Source organism: Rhinopithecus bieti, unplaced genomic scaffold (genome assembly GCF_001698545.2).
Source record: "Rhinopithecus bieti isolate Rb0 unplaced genomic scaffold, ASM169854v2 scaffold_15296, whole genome shotgun sequence".
NCBI classification, from domain to species: Eukaryota; Metazoa; Chordata; class Mammalia; order Primates; family Cercopithecidae; genus Rhinopithecus; species Rhinopithecus bieti.
In genome coordinates this window covers 1,920,425-1,944,520 of record NW_016809075.1, presented here as the reverse complement: position 1 = coordinate 1,944,520, position 24,096 = coordinate 1,920,425, and the positions used below count along the sequence as shown (strand labels likewise).

Here is a 24,096-nt window from a genome sequence, read left to right as displayed (position 1 = left end):
CTGCAGTACAGCTTCTCGAAGTAGCTGGACTAGCTGGAAACCTCGCCGCGGCTGCTCGACAGGGCGCACCACTTGGCGGCTAGTTTTTGTATTTTTTAGTTAGAGACGGGGTTTCACCGTGTTAGCAGGATGGTCTTGATCTCCTGACCTCGTAATGAAAAACATCCGCCCGTCTGCGGCCTCCCAAAGTGCTGGGATTACCGGCTTGAGCCACCGCGCCCGGCGCAAAAAAATATTTTAAACATGGGAGTGGCATATGTCTTTTTTATAGGCTATTTTTGTTTGAAGAAAAAAATGAGAAATCCCTCTCCCTGTACTCAAGCTATCTTTAGATATGAATCTTAAAGCAGTATCAAAACTGCACGGTCTAGCAAGACATGTGTTTCCTCAAAGCATATTATAAAACTCTGCCTGATGATGAACATACTAACTTTTTCATTGTCGAATGTTTTTGTAGATGTTATTCCACAATCTATGCAAGATTTGCTGTGTATGAATAATGACTTTCCTCCAAGAGCACATTGCCTGGTAAGATGGTAGGTATATATTTTACTCAGATATCTTTTAGTATGCGTGTTGCAGGGGACCTCAACACTGTCCCCAAGTTCACCGATTTGGTAAGGAGACTCAGAAGACTCAGCATTTAATTGCACCTGATTTATTGCAGAGACAGGATGCAGGACAAAATCTGCAAAGGGAAGAGGCACATGAGGCAAAGTCCAGAGGAAGTACAAGCTTTTAAGAGTTCTTTCCTAATGGAGTCAGGCAAGATGTACTCAGTGCCCTCAGCAACAAGTTGTGACGACGTATGTGAAACATTATCTATCAGGGACAATGTTAGAGGCTCAGCACCCCAGGTTTTTAATTAGGGGGCTGGTCATATAAGCACCCTTTCACTGGTATATACCAAAATTTCAGGCTCACAGAAGGAAAGCAGGTGTTTAGCATAAATTACATTGTTTGCATAAACAATTTAGGCTTAGTGAGCAGCTTAATCAGTTCTGGAAATGGTGAGAACCATCCCCAAATCCCAATTCCCAGCTGTCGGCCAAGAGCTAACCTTGCAAGCAGGCTTTTCTTTTTTTTTTCTTTTTTTGGTTTGTTTTTTCTTTTTGTTTTTTGTTTTTAATTATTATGGATATATAATAGTTTTACATATGTAATAGTTGTACATATTTATCTTCAAAAGAAATGATAAATGCTTGAGGTGATGGATTCCCCAATTAAACATTCCAGTTCCATTCTTTTATTCATCTTGAAATATACAACAAATTGTTGTTAACTGTAGGCGCCCTATTTTGCTACTGAACTCTGGATCTTACTTCTGTCCAACTGTATTTTTGTCCCATTAACCATCCCCTCTTTATGCCCCACTCCCCACTATCCTTCTAAGCATCTGGTAATTCTACTTAGAGATATGTCAACTCTGTATCACCTCTCATAGCTAGCCTTTTTAAGCTCCCTGGCCATCTTAAATCTTCTTGTAAAACTTCTACCCAGTTTCCCACTTCTAACCCATGTTTACACACTTAAATGACTATCCATAAGACACTAACATAATTCTATTCTCTTATCTCTGTGAGTTCAGTTTTTTTTTTTTTCTTTAAGCTCCCACATATTAGTGAAAACGTGCAATACTTGTCTTTCTGTGCCTGGCTTATTTCACTTAAATGTCTTTCAGTTCCTTCTGTGTTGTAAATGACAGGATCTCATTCTTTTTTATGGCTAAATAATACTCCATTGTGTGTATGTACCACATTTTCTTTATCCATTCATCTGTTGATGGGTACTTAGGTTGCTTCCGTATCTTGGTTATTGTGAATACTGCTGCAGTAAACATGGGAGTGGAGATTTCCCTTCAGTATACTGATTTCCTTTCTGCAAGTAGGCTTTTTTTTTTTTTTTTTTTTTTTTCTCTGAGATGCAGTCTTGCTGTGCCACCCAGGCTGGAGTTCAGTGGCGTGATCTCAGCTCACTGCAACCTCTGCCTCCCGGGTTCACGCCATTCTCCTCCCTCAGCCTCCCAAGTAACTGGGACTACACATGCCTACCACTACGCCCAGCTAATTTTTTGTATTTTTAGTAGAGACGGGGTTTCACCATGTTAGCCAGGATGGTCTCAATCTCCTGACCTCGTGATCCACCCGCCTTGGCCTCCCAAAGTGCTGGGATTACAGGCGTGAGCCACTGCGCCCGGCCGCAGGCAGGCTTTTTTAAGGATACGCAGTCACAGGCCTACTGGTTCATGTTTTCTGCACAATATATTTCATAATCCAGGGTAGTGCTTAACTGTAGTCTCATGACAAGCATGACAAGAACATTTAAATGTCATAGAAATTTTAATACATGTTATTGAATATTGAAATAAACTCAATATATTGGATATTGATCTGTTATATGATAAAATCAAAACTCACTGTGTCTAAACTATAAATGTGATACATTAATGTAAGAGGTAGTCTTCCCCCTCTTATCTGCAGTTTTGCTTTCTGTGGTTTCAGTTACCTGTGGTCATGTGTAGTCTGAAAATATTAAATGGAACGTTTCAGACAAAAACAACAAGTTTTAAATTGCATGCTGTTCTGAGTAGTATGGTGAAGTCTTGGGCCATTCTGTCCTGGAGGTGAATCATGCCTTTGTCCAGTGTATCTACAATGTATACACTACCTGCCCCTTAGGCCCTTAGTAGTCACTTTGGTTATCAGATTGACAGATCACAAGAAGGGTGAGTATAGTACAATAAGATATCTTGAGAGAGAGAGAGAGACCACATTTATATAACTTTTGTTACAAAATACTGTCATAACTGTTCTATTGGTACAGATACATAGGGAAAAAACAGTACATACAGGCTTCGATACCATCTGCAGTTTCAAGCATCCACTAGGGGTCTTGGAACTTAACCTCCCACAGATAAGGGGGACTATTTGCATCACATTTAAAAGGTCTTTTCTGTCTTTCAATTATTCCAAGTGTCTGTGAACTTTTATTTATTTTGGATGGAGTGGTCTTAAAACATGCTACCACCAAAATGGCCCTAGTAAAGAGTATATGTTTAAGAAAGGAGACCTAGTTAAAGAAAGTTTATGTACTGGTTTGAAATTATTCCATTGGTATCAGTTGGTCTTTTGATTTTTTTTAATTTAAAAAATTCTAAGGGAGGGGAAAATGGTATTAATCTGTGTTTATCTTTTTCTTCATTTCGTATAGCAAATAGGCTGTGTAGCACTTTAAAAAAAGAAAATTATTTGCAAATGCAGGTAAACGGGATAGTGTTTCATAAATATTCCTCTTTTAGTATGACCTTTTGTTCACTTAAGCAATTAACTAAAAAAGATGTAATAATTATATTAAATTTAATCCTTCCACATTCTATTCTGGCCTTTTAAAATATGAATATATACATTTAATATGATTAAATTTATCAGAAGACACCATAGTATCAGAGCACGAGCTTTGTATGCATTCATTCATTCATTCAACATTAATTGAACACTTACTGTTTGGCTACATACTGAATTAGGTTTAATTCCTAACTCAGGTACTTAGTATCTCTGCAACTCTGGGCTGGTGACTTAATTTCTTGTAGTTTGTTTCTACACTGGTAAACTAAGAATAATAAATAATATGCACTTTCAGGGCAGTTATGAGGATCAAATAAGATAATGGCACCTAGTATGTTTATCAAAATCTAAATGCTATTAACATGATTTCAGCTTTTTGATATGTATTTCCTCAAACTGTTACATAGTCTGTAGTCAAAATATTAAATGAAGTAATGAAACCTTTCTATATATTAATATAAATAACTTGTTAGTAGGGTGGTTTTTGTAACCTTTCCATTTACTTTAAAAAATATTTTAAAATTAACATAGTAAAATTGGACTTTTGTGGAGGTGAGCAGTTCTCTGAACTTCAGCACTTTATATAGTTTTTCACTAGTACCAACATCAGGAAATAGAACAGTTCTATAACACCCCCTTACCTCTGCGCCAAAAAAAGCCCTGTTGTCCGTTTTGTCTCTTAGTAAGCATAGACACATCCTTCCCACTTTTTTTTTTTTTTTTTAAGAGACAGGTCTCGCTCTGTCACCCAGGCGGGGAATGCATTGGTACAGTCATGGGTACTGTAGCCTTGAACTCCTGGGCTCAAGTGATCCTTCTGCCTCAGCCTTTTGAGTAGCTAGGACTACAGGCGCACACCACCATGCCCAGCTAAGTTGGTTTTTTATTTTTTTGTAGAGACTGTCTTGCTATGTTGCCTGGGCTGCTCTTAAACTCCTGGCCTCAAGTGATCCTCCCATCTCAGCCTCCCAGAGTGCTGGGATTATAGGCGTGAGCCACTGTACCTGACCATACTGCCCACATCCTTATAACCCTTGGAATCCCTGATCTTTCTTGGTCACTATAGTTTTGTCCTTTTGAGAGTGTCATATAAGTAGAATTCTACTGTACGTAACCATGGGTGACTGGCTTTTAAAACTCAGCATGGTGCCTTTGAAATCCTTTGAGGTGATTGTACTTATCAATAGTTTGTTTCTTTTTATTGCTGAGTAGTATTTTATTGTAAGGGTATACCACACTATTTACTCATTCATTTGTTGAGGGTTATTAGGATTGTTTTTAGGTTTTGGCATTTTTATATAGAGCTATACTATAAATATTTGTATACAGATTTTTGTGTGAAAACACATTTTCCGTTCACTTGGGTAGATACCTAGAGTAGGATTGCTAAGTCACGTGGTAACTGTATGTTTATAGGAAACTGCAAAACATTTCTAGAGTAGCTGTACCATTTTGCATTCCCATCAATAATGTATGAAAATTCCAGTTTCTACATCCTTATCAGCACTTGGTATTGTCAATATTTGTTTTTAGCCATTCCTAGTAGGTGCATAGTGGTATCTCATCCTAATTTTAATTTTGAACATCTTTTGTGTGTTTGTCCATTTATATCTTCTCTATATTACAGTGTCCAAGTCTTTTGCACATATTTTAATTGGGTTATTTGTTTTCTTTTTTGAAGTTGGGGGATTGTTTTCTTACTGTTAAATTTTGAGAGTTCGTTGTGTCTTTTGGATATAAATCTTTTTTATAATGTGTGATTTCCAAAAATTTTCTAGAAAAGACATCGCTAAGAGAAATGAAAAGCTTATCTCTAACAGATAAGACTGTAACTTATCTTTTAATTTCTCTTATGATGTCTTTTCTGGAACAAAATTTTAAAATTGAAGTTCAGTTTTATCAATTTTAATTTTATGGATTGTGTTTTGGTGCCATGTCTGAGGACTTTTGCTCTAGGTCACAAATCTTTCTCCTATTAAAAAAATTATTTTATTTTGGAATTATTCAAAATCTGACGGTGAAAGCAGCTGTTTATGGATGCTGGGGATGGTGGTAGCAGATCCATTACCTAGCTGGCAAAAGGGGTGGCAGTGGCCTGTAGTATTCTTTCGAAAAACCCCTAATCCCAATATATCCATTTTGATATTTAGATGTTACCTGATTTCTTTCAGCAGTGTCTTACAGTTTTCAGCACGAAGATCCTGTAAATGTTATACATTATGTTTCTACTTGTTGCTTTTTAATAAAGGAGCTATTGTAATGATATTTAAAAAAATTTTTTTTCATTTCCAATTGTTCGTTTCTAGTATGTAGGAATATGGCTGATTTTGAGGGGTTGACCTTGTATCCTGTAACCTTGCTAAACACAATTACCAGTTCTAGGAGTTGTCATTTCTTTGGGATTTTCTATGTATATAATCACTGTCTCTGAATATGAATAGTATTATTTCCTTTCTAATCTCAGTTCTTTTTTTAAAATATGTATTTTTTAAAAAATGTATACCATCAAGCCGTCTGTTCATTTTTTTTTTTCTTTTTAAAACTGGCCAGGGCTTCCAGTAAAATATTGAATAAGAGCTCCTCATCTCAAAGAGACAGCATTTAGTCTTTTACTATTAAGTACGATGTTAGCTGTATTTTTTTTGTAGATGCTCTTTATCAGATTGAGAAAGTTCCCTTTTGTTCCTGCTTTGCTGAGAGTTTTTATTATGAATGGATGTTGAATTTTGTCAAATCCTTTTTCTGTTTAAATTGATTGTTGTTTTCTGTTTAAATTGATATGATTTGTTTTCTTTAGATTTTTAGTATGTTGATTGCATTGATTGATTTTTGTGGTGTAATTTGTATTTCTCTGTGTGTGTGTGTGTGTGTGTGTATGTATATGTATGCATATTGCTGTATTTGATATGCTAATAGTTTGTTGAGGACTTCAGTGTTTATGTTCATGAGGGATGTTGGTCTTTAGTTTTCTTTTCTCATGCTTTGGTTTTGGAATCAGTAATGTTGGCCTCATAATGTGAAGTCAGAAAGTATTTTGTTCTCTTTTATTTTCTTTGAGTGTGTAAAATTGATTTTTTTTTTTTTAACTGATAGAATTTGCCTTTGAAACTTTCTGGGCCTGGCATTCTCATTTTATTCAGGTGGCAATTCCTTCTAGGGTCCAGGATTTAAGCAGAAGTCTCAGTTCCAGTACCTTGTCTCATGTACACCCATATCCCTGAGAGGTCATTCAAAACATTACAACCTCCGTAGTGATTTGGATTGATGCAGTAAATCCAAATCTAAAGGATATATAAGGAAGCTTTTGTGTTTAGGTTATATAGCAGAGAGATTGGTAATCTCATCAGAAGGATATGCAGCTTCCAAGTCCCAGCGCCTCATAAGCAGAGGCACAGTTGTGGATAATATCTGAGTGATATTGTGCTTCTGGAAGCCTAGTTTCTGGGCCTAGACTTATTTATATTTATTATTATGAGACTGGGGCATTCTTGGACATAGCCTAATCTGGATGCATGCCAGAGACCACTTTCCCTGGTCTGGGTGTACCTCATCATCTCAGAGTTATGTAATTCATATTATGACTGCTAGGCTGAAATATATGGTATTATCAGACATAAACAGACTTTTCTTCCATCATTCTTGTTCTCTCCAGTCTAGCACAGCATAGTCAGTTTTGCAAACAGTTTTATAAGTCAAACTAACAGACTTCTAACAGTAAAAGGCTTACCCTGTAAAATCCCAGCTCCCAGTGCCCAACTGTTAGGGCCTATAGCCAAAGCTTATCATCCCCTGATATTTTTCAGTCACCTTCTACGCTCGCTTTTGCCTTTCAGTATACTCTTTGTTTCTGTTACCCAGGAATCTCCTTTTATTCTTTCAAATTCAGCTGTGTATTTTACAACATTGTCATATTTGATCAGGTATGTTTTTGTGTGTTTTGGGGCAAGGGGGACCTGTGTCATGTTAGTTTGCCATATGGTTGGAGGTCACATTCAGTTTTGTCTTACTTGAACTTTCTTAAAGTTTAGGAAGCCAACAACAAAGCTTTTGAGAAATGTTTAAAAATTAAGCATATTAAATGTGTGTGCATTTTCTTTTATTCAGCAAACATTATTTTTAAACATTTACTGTGATCCAGATACAGGAATATCAAGGATAGAACATGGTTCCTGCCTTAGTAATCTTTGGGATTAGTAGAAAGACAGATAAGGGACTAGACAACATTAACATTTTGTGATAAATGCTCTCATAGAGGGCAGAACACAAGGTTTGATGGAAACTCATAAGAGGTACCTGTAATTCAGACAGATTAAGTCAGGACAATGTTTCCAGACAAGGTACACCTGAATCCTGAAAGACACGTGAGAATAAGCCAGGTGAATAAGCTTAACTAATAAGTTAGGTAAAAAGATACTTGAGGCAGAATTAGTAGAGGTGATGATGTTTAAATGAACTTTTGAAACTTGTAGGTAGTTTGGTAAGGTTGGGTATAGCAGTAGAGGGTTGGGAATGGGAAACGATGAGAAGGAGTTTGGTATCTGGGTATTTTAAGACTAATGTGAACCGGACATCTTAAGAGGATTTCATAATATTCTCTTTCTGTTTTATTCATATAATTTTATTGTAATTGCTAATAAATACATTTCTGAAAATTGCAAGGATACAAATTACTTGTAATGCTTCAGAGATACTGAAGAATAACAGACACAGAAGTTTTCACTTATACATTTATTTAAATTTGAATTTTTAAAAAACCAGAATTAAAGCAATGACAGTAAAAATTTGAAAATGATTTTGCAATATATGCATCTGTACTTATTTATACCATAAATATACAATTAGTATAGATTGACCCTGTCAGAGTGATTTAAAATTAATGTATGATTAATTTATATTTTCAAATCAATTCTGGAAAATAGATTTTTGGTATTTATGTCCAATGCTCAATTTTGGTAGTTCAAGTTTGTCTATTGATCTATATCTATTTTGAGATCTTCTGGCTTCAGTTTTCGTATCAAGCACCTCCCAGATTAGCTCCAAGCCTTGTTTAACTTTGTTAAGGGTGTTTTATAAAAGTGGACTTTAAAAGGTATATGGGCATGATAAATTTTATTTTCTTGGCAATGTAATTGATCTTAATGATGTGTTTTACTGGATGTGTTTCAGCCTTCTAATATACCTATCCTTTAAATACTTTTCTTTTTTTTCCTTTAAATATCTTCTAGTGGGTGTTTCCTGAAACCATCATTACAGATTTATTCTCTTAATTATTATGCTTTATGATAATATAAATAGCCCTGGAAATGACACAGACTTTAACTGTAGCAAACATTTATGTCCAAATGGAAATTCATGAGCAGAGATTTTAATAGGAAGGTGTGATAGTCAAGATAATGAACCCTACTGGCCCCCAGAGATGGTCCACGACCTAAATCTTAGAACCTATGAATATAAATTAGGTGGCAAAAGGAATTAAGGGAGTAGATGGAATTAACATTGCTTAACAATAGACTTTAAGGTAGGGAGATTTATCCTGGATTATCTGGGTGGACCCAGTATAATCACAGGAGTTCTTAAAAGTGGAAGAGGGAGACAGAGGAGAGTTAGTGTCATAGCAGTATGAGAAGAACTGGTCCCAGAGATGTAGGTTTTTAAGATGAAAGAAGAGGGCCATGAGCCAAGTAATGAGGGTAAGCCTCTAGAAACTGGAATGGGTTCTCCGCTAGAGCCTCCCGAAGGGATACAGCCTTGCTGCCACCTTGAATTTAGCCTCGTGAGACCTGTTTCAGACATCTGACCTGCAGAACTATAGGATGATCAATCTTTGTTGTTGTTGTTGTTTTGAGACAGAGTCTCGCTCTGTCGCCCAGGCTGGAGTGCAGTGGCCGGATCTCGGCTCACTGCAAGCTCCGCCCCCCGGGTTTACGCCATTCTCCTGCCTCAGCCTCCCGAGTAGCTGGGACTAAAAAATCTTTGTTGTTTTAAGTCACCAAACTTGTAATAATTTATTACAGCAGCAATATGAACTAATACAGAAAGTAACAGCGTGAAAGCTGTAGATGCCTGGAGAGGCTCTATTGAGAGTTGAACAATACTCTGAAAGCACAGCTAGCTTTAAGGGAGGACACATTTTTGTCCCCATGGCTCTGCCTTTGTTGGGCATTGTCTTTGGGCCTTTAGCTTTAGTCATGCTTTGTTGGTCACCACAAAGGAACAATCCACAAATAATCTTATGAAGACTGTGTAGTTGAATAATTTTTATGGCTTTTAAGAAATATTCATTTTTGGCTGGGCACGGTGGCTCATGCCTGTAGTCCCAGCACTTTGGGAGGCTGAGGCGGGTGGGTCACGAGGTCTGGAGTTCAAGACCAACCCGGCCAACATAGTGAAACCCTGTCTCTACTAAAAATACAAAAATTAGCTGGGCATGGTTGCGCATGCCTGTAGTCCCAACTACTTGGGAGGTTGAGGGAGGAGAATTGCTTGAACGCGGGAGACAGAGGTTACAATTAACCAAGGTCGTGCCACTGCACACCAGCCCGGGCGACAGTGTGAGACTCCATCTCAAAAAAAAAAAAAGAAAAAAAAAAAAGAAATATTAATTTTGTGATTTTTTTTCAGTTTTCAACCACAAATTACTAGATGTACAATGAAACAGGAAAGTGTGACCCATGCAAGGGGAAAAAATAGTAGAAATGGACTCTTAGTGGATCTTGATATTAGATTTAGCAATAACATAAAAACATTTATTACAAGTATGTAGAGAGAATTGAAGGAAAGGGTTTTCAAAGAATTAAATACTAACAATGAGTTACATAGGAATCTCAATAAATAGAAACTATAATAAAGAACCAAATGGCGGCCAGGTGTGGTAGCTCATGCCTATAATCCCACCACTTTGGGAGGCTGAGGTGGGCAGATCACTTGAGGTCAAGAGTTCAAGACTAGCCTGGACAACATGGTGAAACCCCATGTCTACTAAAAATACAAAAATAAATAAATAAATAAAATTAGCTGGGTGTGGTGGTATGGGTAGCCCATAGTCCCAGCTACTCGGGAGGCTGAGGTAGGAGAATCACTTGAACCCAGGGTGGGGAGGCTGCAGTAAGTTGAGATACTGCCATGGCACTCCAGCCTGGGCAGCAGAGTGAAGCTCCATCTCAAAAAACAAAACAAACAAACAAAAAAAACCAACAAAAAAAAAACAAATGGAAACTCCAGAGTTGAAAAGTATAATTGAAATGAACTTTCTTCACATGAGCTCAAAAGCAGATCTGAGATGATAGAAGAAAGAATTGGGAGATTTGAAAGATTAACAGAAATTGTCCAGTCCAAAGAGCAGAGAAAGAAGTTTGGAGAAGAAAAAAGAACAGAACCTCTGAGATCTGTAGGTCAGTGTCAAGTGTTCCAAAGCATGCATGTAATGGGACTCCCAGGTGAAGAGAAAGAAAGTGGTAGAAAAACAAATTTGAAGAAATAATGGCTGAGAATTTTTCAAATTTGATTAAAAACACTCAGAACCAGAAGTCTTAGTGAATTTTAAGTAGGATAAACACAAAAGAGAACCACCCCTCGACATAGTATGGGCAACCTGCTGAATCCCTTAGATGGAAAGAAAATCTTGTAGGCAGCAAGAGAAAAATGACTTGTCATTTACAAGAGAACAATACTCTTGACTGACTTCTCATCAGAAACAATGGAGGCCAGAGGGCAGTGCAGTGACACAAAGTTCTGAAAGGGGGAAAAAGAAACCACTGTTGACCAAGAATTCTATATCCAGTGAAACTATATTTCAAAAATAAAGGTGAGGCCGGGCGCGGTGGCTCAAGCCTGTAGTCCCAGCACTTTGGGAGGCCGAGATGGGTGGATCACGAGGTCAGGAGATCAAGACCATCCTGGCTAACACGGTGAAACTCCATCTCTACTAAAAAATACAAAAAATTAGCTGGGCGTGGTGGCGGGCGCCTGCAGTCCCAGCTACTCGGGAGGCTGAGGCAGGAGAATGGCGTGAACCCAGGAGGTGGAGCTTACAGTGAGCTGAGATCCGGCCACTGCACTCCAGCCTGGGCGACAGAGCGAGACTCCGTCTCAAAAAAAAAAAAAAAAAAAAAAAGGTGAAATAATGACATTGTCATGTAAACAAAGATTGACAGAATTCATCCTTGCCTTACAAGTAATATTAAAAGAAATAGAGGGTAACTTGAATCCATAGGAAGGAATGAAGAGCATTGGAAATACTCTAGTAAATACAATACATATATTCTCATAATTTTTAAAGAAAGCATAAGATTGCTTAAGCAATAGTGACAGCACTGTATTGTTGGGTTTATAACATATATGTAATATATATGACAATATTGCACAAAGGAAGAGGGGGAAGGAATGGAGCTATACTGTATAAAATTGCTAGATTTTACTGGAATAACCTGAATACATTATAAATTAAAGATATGTATTGTAATATCTTAAAAAATTACTAAAAATAAATTCAAAAAATGAATTGTTGTTTGAACACCTCCAATTTCCCAGGTATTTTGTAAGTGGTAGGTATTTATACTTTTTTATACCATTTTTTTTTTTTTTTTTTTATACTTTAAGTTCTAGGGTACATGTGCAATAACGTGCAGGTTTGTTACATATGTATAGGCTATGCCATGTTGGTGTGCTGCACCCATCAACTCGTCAGCACCCATCAATTCATAATTTATACTTGTATAACTCCCCAATGCAAGCCCTCCCTTCTCCCCTCCCTCCCCCCTCCCCATGATAGGCCCCAGTGCGTGAATGTTCCCCTTCCCCGAGTCAAGTGATCTCATTGTTTCAGTTCCCACCCTATGAGTGGAGACATTGCGGTGGTTGGTTTTCTGTTCTTAGTGATAGTTTGCTAAGTGAATGGTTTCCAGCTGCATCCATGTCCCACAAAGGACGCAAACTCATCCTTTTTTATGGCTGCATAGTATTCATGGTGTATAGTGTGGCCCACATTTTCTTAATCCAGTCTGTCCACAGATGGACATTTGGGTTGATTCCAGTCCTTTGCTATTTGTGAATAGTGCCGCAATAAACATACGTGTTAGAACTAATACATAAAAACCCCTAGAAGAAAACCTAGGTAGTACCATTCAGGACATAGGATGGGCCAAGGGACTTCATGTCTAAAACACCAGAAGCCAACGGCAGCAAAAGCCAAAATTGACAAATGGGATCCTATTAGAACTAAAGAGCTTTTGCACAGCAAAAGAAACTCCATCAGAGTGAACAGCGCAACCTAAGAATGGGAGAAAATTTTTGCGAACCTACTCATCTGACAAAGGGCTATATCTCAGAATCTACAAAGAATCAAACAAATATAACGAGAAAAAAACAAACCACCCATCAAAAAGTGAGAAAGGATATGAACAGACATTTCTCAAAAGAAGATATTATACAGCCAACAGACACATGGAAAAATGCTCATCATCACTCGCCATCAGAGAAATGCAATCAAAACCACAATGAGATACATCTCACACAGTTAGAATGGCAATATTAAGAAGTCAGGAAACAACAGGTGTTGGGAGAGGATGTGGGAATAGGAACACTTTTACACTGTTGGTGGATTGTAAACTAGTTCAACCCATTATGGAAAAGAGTATGGCAATTCCTCAAGGGAATCTAGAACTAGATGTACCCATATGACCAGCCATCCCTCTACTGGGTATATACCCAAAGGATTATAAATTATTCTACTATACCATTTTTTTTAAAGGTCCTTAATCTGTTTCTTTCTAAAGTAATATATGTGAGAGTTGTAGAATGGGAACATTCAAAGTAAGTGGTATCGTTTTGTGATTTGCCTATGTGAGAGTAACAACAAATATATCAAATATTGGTTAACTTTTTGTTGTTGTTACTTTTGGTCTTTATTGGTGCAGGAAAGAAAATGCATCTTAAACCAAAATGAATGGTTGATTGTCCTACCTTTCTCATTTGGAGGATGGGATGCTAAGACACATTTATATTTAAATATAGTATTTAGTAGACATATGCAGTCTGTTATTCAGAAGAAACAGTTCTTTTATTAAGAAGTGCAATTGTGACATTTTAATTTGTGTTGATACATTTGATCTAATAAATTTAAGTTACTGGGCTAGAAATTGTAGGAAATATAAAGATTTATTAATGAAACTCACCCTAGTAGGTATGTAGTGGTCTCTCACTGTTGTTTTAATTTCACTTCCCTGATTACATGTGATATGGAGCATCTTTTCATATGGTTGTTTGCTATCTTTATATCTTCTTGGGTGAGGTGTCTGGTTGAAGCCTTTGGGCCTTTTTTTTTTTTTAAACTTGAATTATGTTCTTATTTTTGAGTTTTAAGAGTTCTCTGTAGATTCTAGATGACAGTCCTCTATCTGAAATCTTTTGCAGATATTTTCTCCCAGACTATGGCTGTCTCTTTCATTCTCTTGACGGTGTCTTTTGCAGAGCAGAAATTTTTAATTTTAGTGAAGTCTAGCGTATCAGGTTGTTCTTTTCTGGATTGTGCCTTTGGTGTTGCATCTGAAAGGTCATCAGCAAACCCAAAGTTATCTAGATTTTATTCTGTGTTCTAGGAGTTTTATAACTTTGCATTATATTCAAGTCTGTAATCCATGTTAAGTTAGTTTTTATGGAGAATGTAAAGCCTGTCTAGATAAATTTTTTTGCATGTGGATGCCCAGTTGTTCTAGCACCATTTGTTGAAAAGACTATCTCCATTTTATTGCCTCTGTTCCTTTTCAGAGATTAGTTGACTATATTTATGTGGGTCTATTTCTAGCCTCTCTATTCTGTTCCATTGATCTCCATTTGTCTGTTCTTTTGCCGTTACCACACTGTATTGATTTCTGTAGCTTTATAGTAGTACTTGAAGTTTGATAGTGTTAGTTCTCCAACTTTCTTCTTCAATATTTTATTGGCTACTTTGAGTCTTTTTTTGCTTCTGCTTATAAACTTTAGAATCAGTTTGTGGATATCCTCATGACAGCTTGCTGAGATTTTGATTGAGATTGCATTAAATCTGTAGATGAAGTTGGAAAGAACTGATATCTTGATAATATTATCTTCCTATTCGTGAATATAGATTATCTCTTTATTATGTGTGTGTGTGGTGGTATTGGTGGTGGTAACCGTAATTATTTTGCCATTCCTCTGTTGAAAAATATTTAGGTTGTTTCTAGATTTTTACAATTGAATTAAAATATTATAGTGAATATTACTCTATGTACACCTTTTAGCATTTATATGAATGGTTTTGTAGCATAGATATAAAGATATGTGTACTTCGTTTGAGTTTTGTCCATTTTAACTATTGATATATTCTGCCCTTTTGCTCTCCAAAAATGTTTTTTTTTTAATTTTTTATTAAGAGACAAGGCCTTGCTCTATCACCAGGCTGGAGTGCAGTGGTGTGATCATGACTCCCTGCAGTGTCTACTTCCTGGGCTCAAGTGATCCTCCTGTCTCAGCCACCTGAGTAGCTAGGAGTACAGGTGCACACCACCATGCAAAGCTAATTTTTAAATTTTTTGTAGAGATGGAGTCTCACTATGTTTCCCAGGCTGGTCTTGAACTTCTGACCTCAAGTGATCTTCCCATCTCAGCCTAAAAATGCTTTTAAAGTTTATATCACCACCTGTGGCATATCCCAGCACTCTTGCCAACACTGGAGTCTATCAGTATTTTATATTTTTTGCCACAGTGGTATCTTGTTTAATTTTTATTTTTTAATTGTGAGATTGAACATCTCTTAATAGACTTATTAACCATTTATATATATATATATTTTTTTTTGAGAGACGGAGTCTTGCTCTGCCACCCAGGCTGGAGTGCAGTGGCCGGATCTCAGCTCACTGCAAGCTCCGCCTCCCGGGTTTACACCATTCTCCTGCCTCAGCCTCCCGAGTAGCTGGGACTACAGGCGCCTGCCTCGTCGCCCGGCTAGTTTTTTGTATTTTAAGTAGAGACAGGGTTTCACCGTATTAGCCAGGATGTTCTCGATCTCCTGACCTCGTGATCCGCCCGTCTCGGCCTCCCAAAGTGCTGGGATTACAGGCTTGAGCCACTGCGCCCGGCCTATATTTCTTATTCTATAAAATGTGTATTAGTTTTTTCTCATTCTTTTATATTTAACTTTTTTATTGTGGTGAAACATCCATAACAAAATTTGCCATTTTAACCATTTCTAACTGTACAGTTCAGTGGTATTGAGTACATTCACATTTTTGAGCAACCATCACCACTGTCCTTCAGAACTTTATCATCCTATACTGAAACTGTAACCCTTAAACAATGACTTCTCTCCTGTCCCTCTTAGCCACTGGAACCAGCATTCTACTTTCTCTCTATGACTTTGATTCTTTTAGTACCTCATGTAAGGGGAATCATGTAACATTTGCCCTTTTTTCACTGGCTTTTATTTCATCTAGCATAATGTCTTCTAAGTTCAGCTGTGTTGCAATATGTATCAGATTTTATTCTTTTTAAGGCTAAATAATATTCCATTGTATGTATATACCACATTGATCCATTCATCTGTTGATGGACATTTGGATTGTTTCTCCCTTTTGGCTACTGTGAATAACTCTGCTATGGACATGGGTGCACAAATATCTATTTCAATCTCTGTTTTCATTTCTCTGGATCAAATGGTTAGTGTTCATTTTAAAAAATAATCTATACTGCTTAGCTGTTTTATATTTCTACCAGCAATGCCCAAGGATTTTAATTTCTCTGCATCCTTGCTGACACTTATTGTTGGTTTCTTTGGTAATAGCCATCCTAATGGTTATGAGGTGGTATGTCATAGTAGATCTGATTTGTGTTCCTCTAAGATTAGTGATATTGAGGATTTTTTCATGTGCTTATTTGCCATTTTCATATTTTCTTTTCTTTTCTTTTCTTTTCTTTTCTTTTTTTGAGATGGGGTCTTGCTCTGTTGCCCAGGCTGGAGTGCAGTGGTGTGATCTTGGCTCACTGCTAGCTCTGCCTCCTGGGTTCACACCATGTTCCTGCCTCAGCCTCCTGAGTAGCTGGGACTACAGGCACCCACCACCACACCCGCCTAATTTTTTTGTATTTTTTTAGTAGAGATGGGGTTTCACCATGTTAGCCAGGGTGGTCTTGATCTCCTGACTTCATGATCCATCTGCGTCAGCCTCCCAGCGTGCTGGGATTACAGCTGTGAGCCACGGCTCCCAGCCTTTGTACATTTTCTTTTGAGTGACATCCATCCAAATCCTTTGCCCGTTTTAAAATCGGGTTGGTTGTTTTTTTGTTGTTGTTGATTTTTGCTTTTTTGTTTTTTTTTAAATCTCCCACTTAATGTTTGTTTACTTTTGATGAAGACGTAGTCTCAGGATTCAAGTAGACCTATTGAGGAAAAAGTAATGCCTTATATTGACATTTTGAAGATCATAAAGAAGAGAGTACGTTTATCAAGAGTGATGGGGTGATATTTGAGGTAAATTTTGTTTGTTTGTTTGTTTTTGAGATGAGGTCTCACTCTGCTTCCCAGGCTGGAGTGCAGTGGTGTCATTATGGCTCACTACAGCCTCGACCTTCTCGCCTCAATCTGTTATCCCACCTCAGCCTCCCAAGCTGCTGGGACTACAGGTGCTCTCCACCATGCCCAACTAATTTTTACAATTTTTTATAGAGAGTGGGTCTTGCTATGTTGCCTAGGCTGGTCTTGAACTCCTAAGCTCAAGTGATCCTCCTGCCTTGGCCTGCCAAGATACTGGCATTACAGGTGTGAGCCACCACACATGGCAAGGGAAATCTTTAAAGAACTTGTCAGGATTTGGGTATTTAGTAATGGTAGTAGAGTGGATGAGAGGGAGACATTTTATCAATAGAAAGAGGAAAGAAAGGCTTAGGGGATAGAAGGTAGATTGCAGATAAATTGCAATTCAGTTTGGCTTGTTATTCATGGCTTGTATACAGTGGCATTGTGTGTGTTTATAGTAAGAAGGTTGGAACAGCTATCAGTGTAAAAATGCAAATGTTATTTTATCCAGCAACCACTAGAAATTTGTTATAGAGATATACATGTAGAAAGACAGTTGCAGTATTGTTGCAGCAGCATAAAACTGCAAATAAAGTCCTGATCAGTAGGGTACTGTCCTTTGAAAAGAAGCTTTACAAAGTGTATACAAATAGTATAATCATATTTGAGGGTAGGGTGGTTATGCGGTAAATGGAACATTTGTGGAAGAATAACCAAGAGACTGTTGACAGGGATTTTATGCAAGTACAAAGGATGGAACAGGGGGATGTTCACTTGTTTTGTTTTGTTTTCTTTCTTCCAGGGACATTTGAAAAAAAGAAAACTATTTTTCAAAGATCTTTAGAGCTTAGTTTTTAAAGCTCTAGATTATTTTCATTATTTTATGCTGTCTCTATATAACTAATTTTGATTTCAGGCTAGGAGGGTGGAGGTAGGGTGAGGAAATGAAGTAAGTTTTTGTCATGTAAATAATAAACATTATGAATTAGACTTAATTTTTTAAATCATTACTCCTGTTTGGGGATTTCTTGAGTAGGATGTTTATAAAATAAGCATTAATAACTCTTTATATATCAGAGGTAATAAATTAGACAAATGAGTAATATCTCTCATAAGTTATTTTCTTGATTCAAAAAATATTAAATATAAATACACTAAAGAGTGAATAAGAGGGATTTTCAGTAGACAAGATAATCAATTTGACTGTATATTTTCATAAAAGTTTGGCAGCAAATTTATGACTTTAAAGGATATGGCAACTGAATGAGAAGTTTTAATTAATGTAGATGTCATAGCAAGATTAGCTGTTTTATGATAATTTTTTTACCCCTTTTTAATGTGTTATTGAGTAAAAGAACACAAGAATTCCTTAATTTGGATACTTAGTAAACTGTGTTCTCACATTTAGAAAGGACATATACATCATTGCTGATAATTTTCCTGCAGTTTAGGGAATCTGTCAAACTTTCTTCATTTGCAGACTTAGTGGTATCATTTCATTAAAGCAAAGTTTCAATACTTGCTTTCTTCTTTTATCTTGTAAACTTAACTTTAAAGGCAAAACTATTGTTTAATGGTCCTTGTGATTTCAGCAAATTCTTTTTTTTTCCTTTCAAATATCAGATTTCTTTATTCTTAAAATGTGCTCATTATAGTTTACTTAAATACAAAATATTCACTTTCTTTGCAGGTAAGAAATTTCACTGACATTTCCATGTCAATTAGCTTCTTTTAATAAAATCCTTCCATTAAAACAAACATTTAAATTACTGAACTATTATATTCATTAGTCTCAATACCTCTTAAAATACTTAAAACTTCAGAAAATAGACTGTAAACCTTGCCCAAAGGTGGCATCCAACTCTGAGCAGGCCACACGGAATGTGTTAGAGCATGGCCATGCGCATGGCCATACGACCCCTGGGGCCACCTCCACATGGCTCAGCCCCACCACTGACCCTCTGCTGAAAACCCTGCCCCTCAGCAGGACGCAAGCTTGTCCCCAAATAGTGGTGACCTCAAACTGCAACATGATGATAAAACCTGCAGCCGACACTGCCTTCCACAAGGGTTTCTGGAAAGGCGGAAGCTGGAGACGGTAAACCGTAGCACCGTCCGAGGTCACCCCAGCTAAAGATATTCAACACCAGCCAAAACGCTGAAGTTTAGTTAAGGGTTCAAAGGCAAATACACTGAAACCCATATGTAAACCTGCCTGGTTTTCCAGCTGAAAGGGAAACACTTTGGTGTCTTCAATAACTCAGACCTGCACTGGATGAAGCAATGAAGTCAAGGTCACAGCTGCTAAAGCACAGAGGGGTTAAACAGTATGAAACCAGAAGAAACTCGAGTGAGAGATGTGAAGCAGCAGGTCGAGGCATCAGACGCCTCTCCCACTCACACCTCTCCTACCAGACACCTCTCCCACCAGCTGCAGGGCTCTGGGCAGCGTTCTCAGCCCAGCCATTCTGTGACAGTTGTTTAAGGAATCAGCTGTTGACCTTTTTTCTCAAGCAGCAACAATGACATCAGTATTACAGTGGTCTTATGAATACACCCGTGTGATCAACTTGTTAGTAAACACATGAGTATACAACATAAAGTAGGCAAAGCGGAAAAAGTCTGTCTCTCTCACACACACACAGACACACACACACACACACAGAGAGATGGGCATGCAAATATATCTGAGCCTGTTTTAGCTGAATCAAATTTAGATTTCAGCAGATTGTTTCTAATTGTTTCTAATTTGTAAAGAATAGAGGGGAACTAGTAGGTGGATGATAGAAGTGCTTCTTAAAATTGAGTTCTTGTAGGTTTGGTTGCCATTAAAAGAAACACCTGTAGTTTGAACCTGACTTGTTAAATTTTCTGTAAGGAAATTTTTTTGTGTTTTCAAGTAATGGATTTTGTTCTGAGGTTTCCCCTGTTTAATGCAGTTAATTCTTTTTTTTAAGGTATGGGCTGCGTGAGTTCGTGGTGATTGCTCCCGCTGCACACAGTGATGCTGTTCTCAGCGAATCTAAGTGCAACCTTCTTCTGAGTTCTGTTTCTATTGCCTTGGGAAACACTGGCTGGTGAGTGGACATTTTTTAAAATCTAGACAAAAAAACTGTTTTAACAGTAATTTACGAAGGCAAACAGTTATTACATGTTAGCTTTTTTGTTGTAATTAGGAACTTAGTGCATATATATTGTTAAACTAAATTTGTCTTGAGGTTACCTCTGTACCTGCTCCCTGTATAAAGAACTGCTACCTAACTTATTACATGTACAAACTGAAAGCTTAATTTGGGAGTATACTTTTGGAACAATTCACTGAGTCCCAGCCAATCACAGCAGCTTAGGTTCAGTCAATCACAGGCCAACTGATCAGAGTATGCACAAATAAAGCAAACTCGGAACTGTAACCAATCAAGCTGGTTCTGTACCTTACTTCCATTTTCTGTCTATAAATGCTGCCTGCCCACCTTACAGAGCTGATCTGTCTGAACCTCCACTGGTTCTGAAGACTATGTGATTCTCAACTCATTCTTTGCTCAAATAAATGTTTTATTTATTTATTTATTTATTTTTTTGAGACACAGTCTTGCTCTGTCGCCCAGGCTGGAGTGCAGTGGCACAGTCTGGGCTCACTGCAGCCTCCACCTCCTGAGTTCAAGTGACTCTTCTGCCTCAGCCTCCCAAGTATCTGGGAGTACAGGTGTGCACCACCCTTGGCTGATTTTATTTTTATTTTTTAAATTTTCAGTAGAGATGGGGTTTCACTGTGTTGACCAGGCTGGTCTCAAACTCCTGACCTCAGATGATCCGCCCGCCTCAGCCTTCCATAGTGCTAGGATTTTAGGCATAAGATACTGTGCCCAGCCTTAAATAAACTCCATTAAGTTTAATTAGTTGAAAATTTTTCTTTTAACAATATACCTGCATATTTTTATACTGGAATTTGGTATGTAAGGACAAAACTAGTAAAACCTAAATGGAGGCCATTTCTAAAGGTAATCTTCCTGAAATAATTCAGTGTGTATTTGGAATAACTTTTTTAAAAGTTAATTTTCAGTACCTTTAGACCCTATTCTTAAATGGAAGTATTGAAGAAGATGAAATTTGTTTGATCACTGTTCTGCTGTTTTGAATTGTATTTCATTTGTGTATTGAATAGACTATGATACTCTAAATCTACTGGGGAATAATTAATTTATTTTAGTGGATATACTCCGTGGTGTATCCTAAGTGAATAATTTTGCTAGAATAGTTACTGCTATAGGATTATTAACTTGGGGATGTATCTGTACAATCCTTTCTTGTTATTTAAGGTAGTTGTGTGCTTTAAAGTTGCCACCAACACTGAGTTATCAATTCCTCACCTATTTCTCCAAGGAGAAATATGGTTCCTTCGAGCCTCTGGCCACATTTTTTGTCAACCAGTTAGTACATAACCTTCTCTTATGTGTGTTTCTGTTTAAAGATAGCTTATTTAATATACAATGTTGAGTCATTAACATTGAACTTGTAGCCAAAAGCAATGTAACTTGTGCATGAACGATGCTTCTGGGAAAATACGTTTATTAACATGTATTTTCTCTATAAGGCACATCACAACCTTCTTGTGCTTAGGAGCCCTACTTTGTCTTTAAATGATGTGAAAAATATTTCACCACAATACTGGCTTAATTTATATTGTTTAATACCTGTGAGTTAGGTTTTATTGTTAATTTGGAAAGACTAATATGAAATAATCACTTTTATGCAAGACAGTTTTCATTCTGATGTTTTCTGACTTTTAGTTGGCTGTTCTAAAACAATTTTTCAGACTAATCAAAGTACTTCTAGGTGATAGTTTCTGCAGTTTAGTAGTATAGGGAGAAAAAGGAACTCAGAATGTCTTTGTTATGAACACAAACCTGTGTTTTTGTTGTGTTTCCAGTTTAGTGCTTTTAAATTCTTGAGATTAAAATAATTTGGAAAAAATTTGAGGTTCAGGTTTAATGTTTAATGAGCTTGTATTCTATTCCTATTTAATCATGTCCTGCAGTCAGGTGCCGCTCTTCGTGCAGATTCACCACAAATGGCGAAGAATGTATGTAGGAGAATGTCAAGGTCCTGGTGTACGAACTGACTTCGAAATGGTTCATCTTAGAAAAGTGCCAAATCAGTACACTCACTTATCAGGTCTGCTGGATATCTTCAAATCAAAGATTGTGAGTTGGGATTGATATTGTCATTCTTATCCGAGATCCACATAAAAGTAGAGATTTGATCATTTTTGGCAGCATATAGAAACATTTCTCTATAATATTGATAATGTAATTGCTTGGAAGAAAGCTATAAGTGACTACATAAATTACTTTGTAATTTCAAAGAAACAAAATATCCAGTTATATTTTTAGTGTACTAATGCTAAAGCAACAACTGATTTGTTTGTTTGTTCGGTCTGTTAGCATTTATTGACTGTGTATCTTCTACTCCTTGTCCTCTGTTGGCAATATTGCCAGTCTCCCAAGCTTAATGGGGCTCAGGTAGCTGCTTGTTTGAGCATTTGAAGCATTTGACTATGAACTCCTTAAGGTCTAAACCCTTTGGGTTCTGAATTGCATTTTTCCCCCCAAATCTTTCTTTGATTTAATTTTCGTGGTTAATCTGGCTTATATCCTAGGCCTGAGAGCAGCAGGGCTAAATGGGACATGCTAAATATATTCTTATATTCTATAACAACACTGTCTGTAGCTATGGAGGACTTGCCTGTGCTGCTCTGGGGGGCTTGGGGGAATGGGGCTGATTAGGGCTTGAGTTGAGAAGCTGTTTGTGAATACCTCTAGAAAATAGAGAAAGCTAGATAACCAAGTAGTAGAGGGGATCCTCTACTTAGAGAAATATTACTCTTAGGTTATTAGGATGCTGATTTAAATTTGGAGTATGTTAAGTGCTAAACATGACACTATCTCACAGTTGATTAATAAACTGACATCATGTGTCATGTGATGGCTATTAATCACATTTGGCCACTTATGTGAGATAGTGGCAGCTTTAGCACTTAAATATATAAGTATATTGATTAGGATATTGATTATGTGTATATTATAATGAAGTATATTGATTATAAATATATTAATTATGATATATAATTACATATGTGGCATTCATGCCAAAATGTTTAACATGCTATAAATCAAACCATGAGGAAGCAATCACATATTTCCAAAGTGAGCCCTGTTTTGCAGCAGTAACTGGTCAGTATGATGATAGGCAAAATAAAGGCTGGAAGCAATTTAGATTTAAGGAGATAATGGGACCTGACAGCTAAATGCAACGCATGATTCTTGATTGGATCCTTTATCAAAACAAAATAGTAAGGACATTATTGGGACAATTGGGATGATTTTAATATGGACTGTATATTAGAAAATAGTATCAGCATTAAATTGAGTGTGATAATTGTATTATAGTTGTATAGAATAATGTCTTTGTTCTTAGGAATTACATGCTAACGTATTTAAGGGTGAATTGTTATGATGCCTACCTTTTTCAGAAGGTTCAGCCAAAAAAATGTCGTATGCGTAATATATATATGTGTATGTGTGGCAAAGTGTTAATGATTATGAACTCTGTGAAAGTCATATGAGTGTTCATTGTACAAGTTTTCCAGCCTTTCTGAAGGTTTGAGAATTTTCAAAAGAAAAAGAATTATAAGAAAAAATTGCTGAAATTTCTTTTTAAATAGGTAACATTTGTTAGAAAGATATTTAGGATTAGAATTTAATCATAAAATATGTTTTTAGTGTTGAGGACCTAAATATGTGCTGGTAGAATTATTACCAACTAGATAAATACCTTTGATATTAAAAAAAAGTAATGCATTTACCAGGTTAGGAAATTAAAGTAAAAGCTTCTTTTACCTCTCCGCCTGTCTCCTCAAAGTGACAACTGTTAGCAGTGGCTTGTGATTATCTCCATTAGAAAAATTACAGATGCTTCGATTTTAGAGAATTCCATGTATATATGTAATATTCTTTTCAAAAACCTTCTGGGCTCTGAAGTGCTGTAGGTACTGTTTAATTCCACATATAGTTTGGGAAATTTCTGTAAAAGGCAAGTATGTATTAGTATCTTCTCCATTAGTTTTCCTTTGCTCTTACCATAAGTCTTCAATTATATTTAAAATTTTAGATCAAATTTTGGTCACATGGAAATATCAGTGCCTTATTTCTTCTTCTTCTTCTTCTT

The 24,096-nt window shown here is 36.8% G+C and overlaps 1 protein-coding gene across 3 annotated transcripts in view; it reads left to right on the top strand.

Moving 5' to 3' along the window:
• The window catches only part of RAB3GAP1 (RAB3 GTPase activating protein catalytic subunit 1), a 121,323-nt gene that overhangs the window by 43,721 nt on the left and 53,506 nt on the right, over positions 1-24,096 (top strand). For all 3 annotated transcript variants that reach the window (XR_001888443.1, XM_017888484.1, XM_017888483.1), the window contains exons 5-7: positions 458-536; positions 19,830-19,949; positions 21,908-22,073. Coding sequence is in view for 2 of the 3 variants with exons in the window: in XM_017888484.1 (XP_017743973.1) it covers positions 458-536; positions 19,830-19,949; positions 21,908-22,073 (365 nt within the window). In the remaining variant the exon portion in view is untranslated. The remainder of the gene's footprint in view (positions 1-457; positions 537-19,829; positions 19,950-21,907; positions 22,074-24,096) is intronic.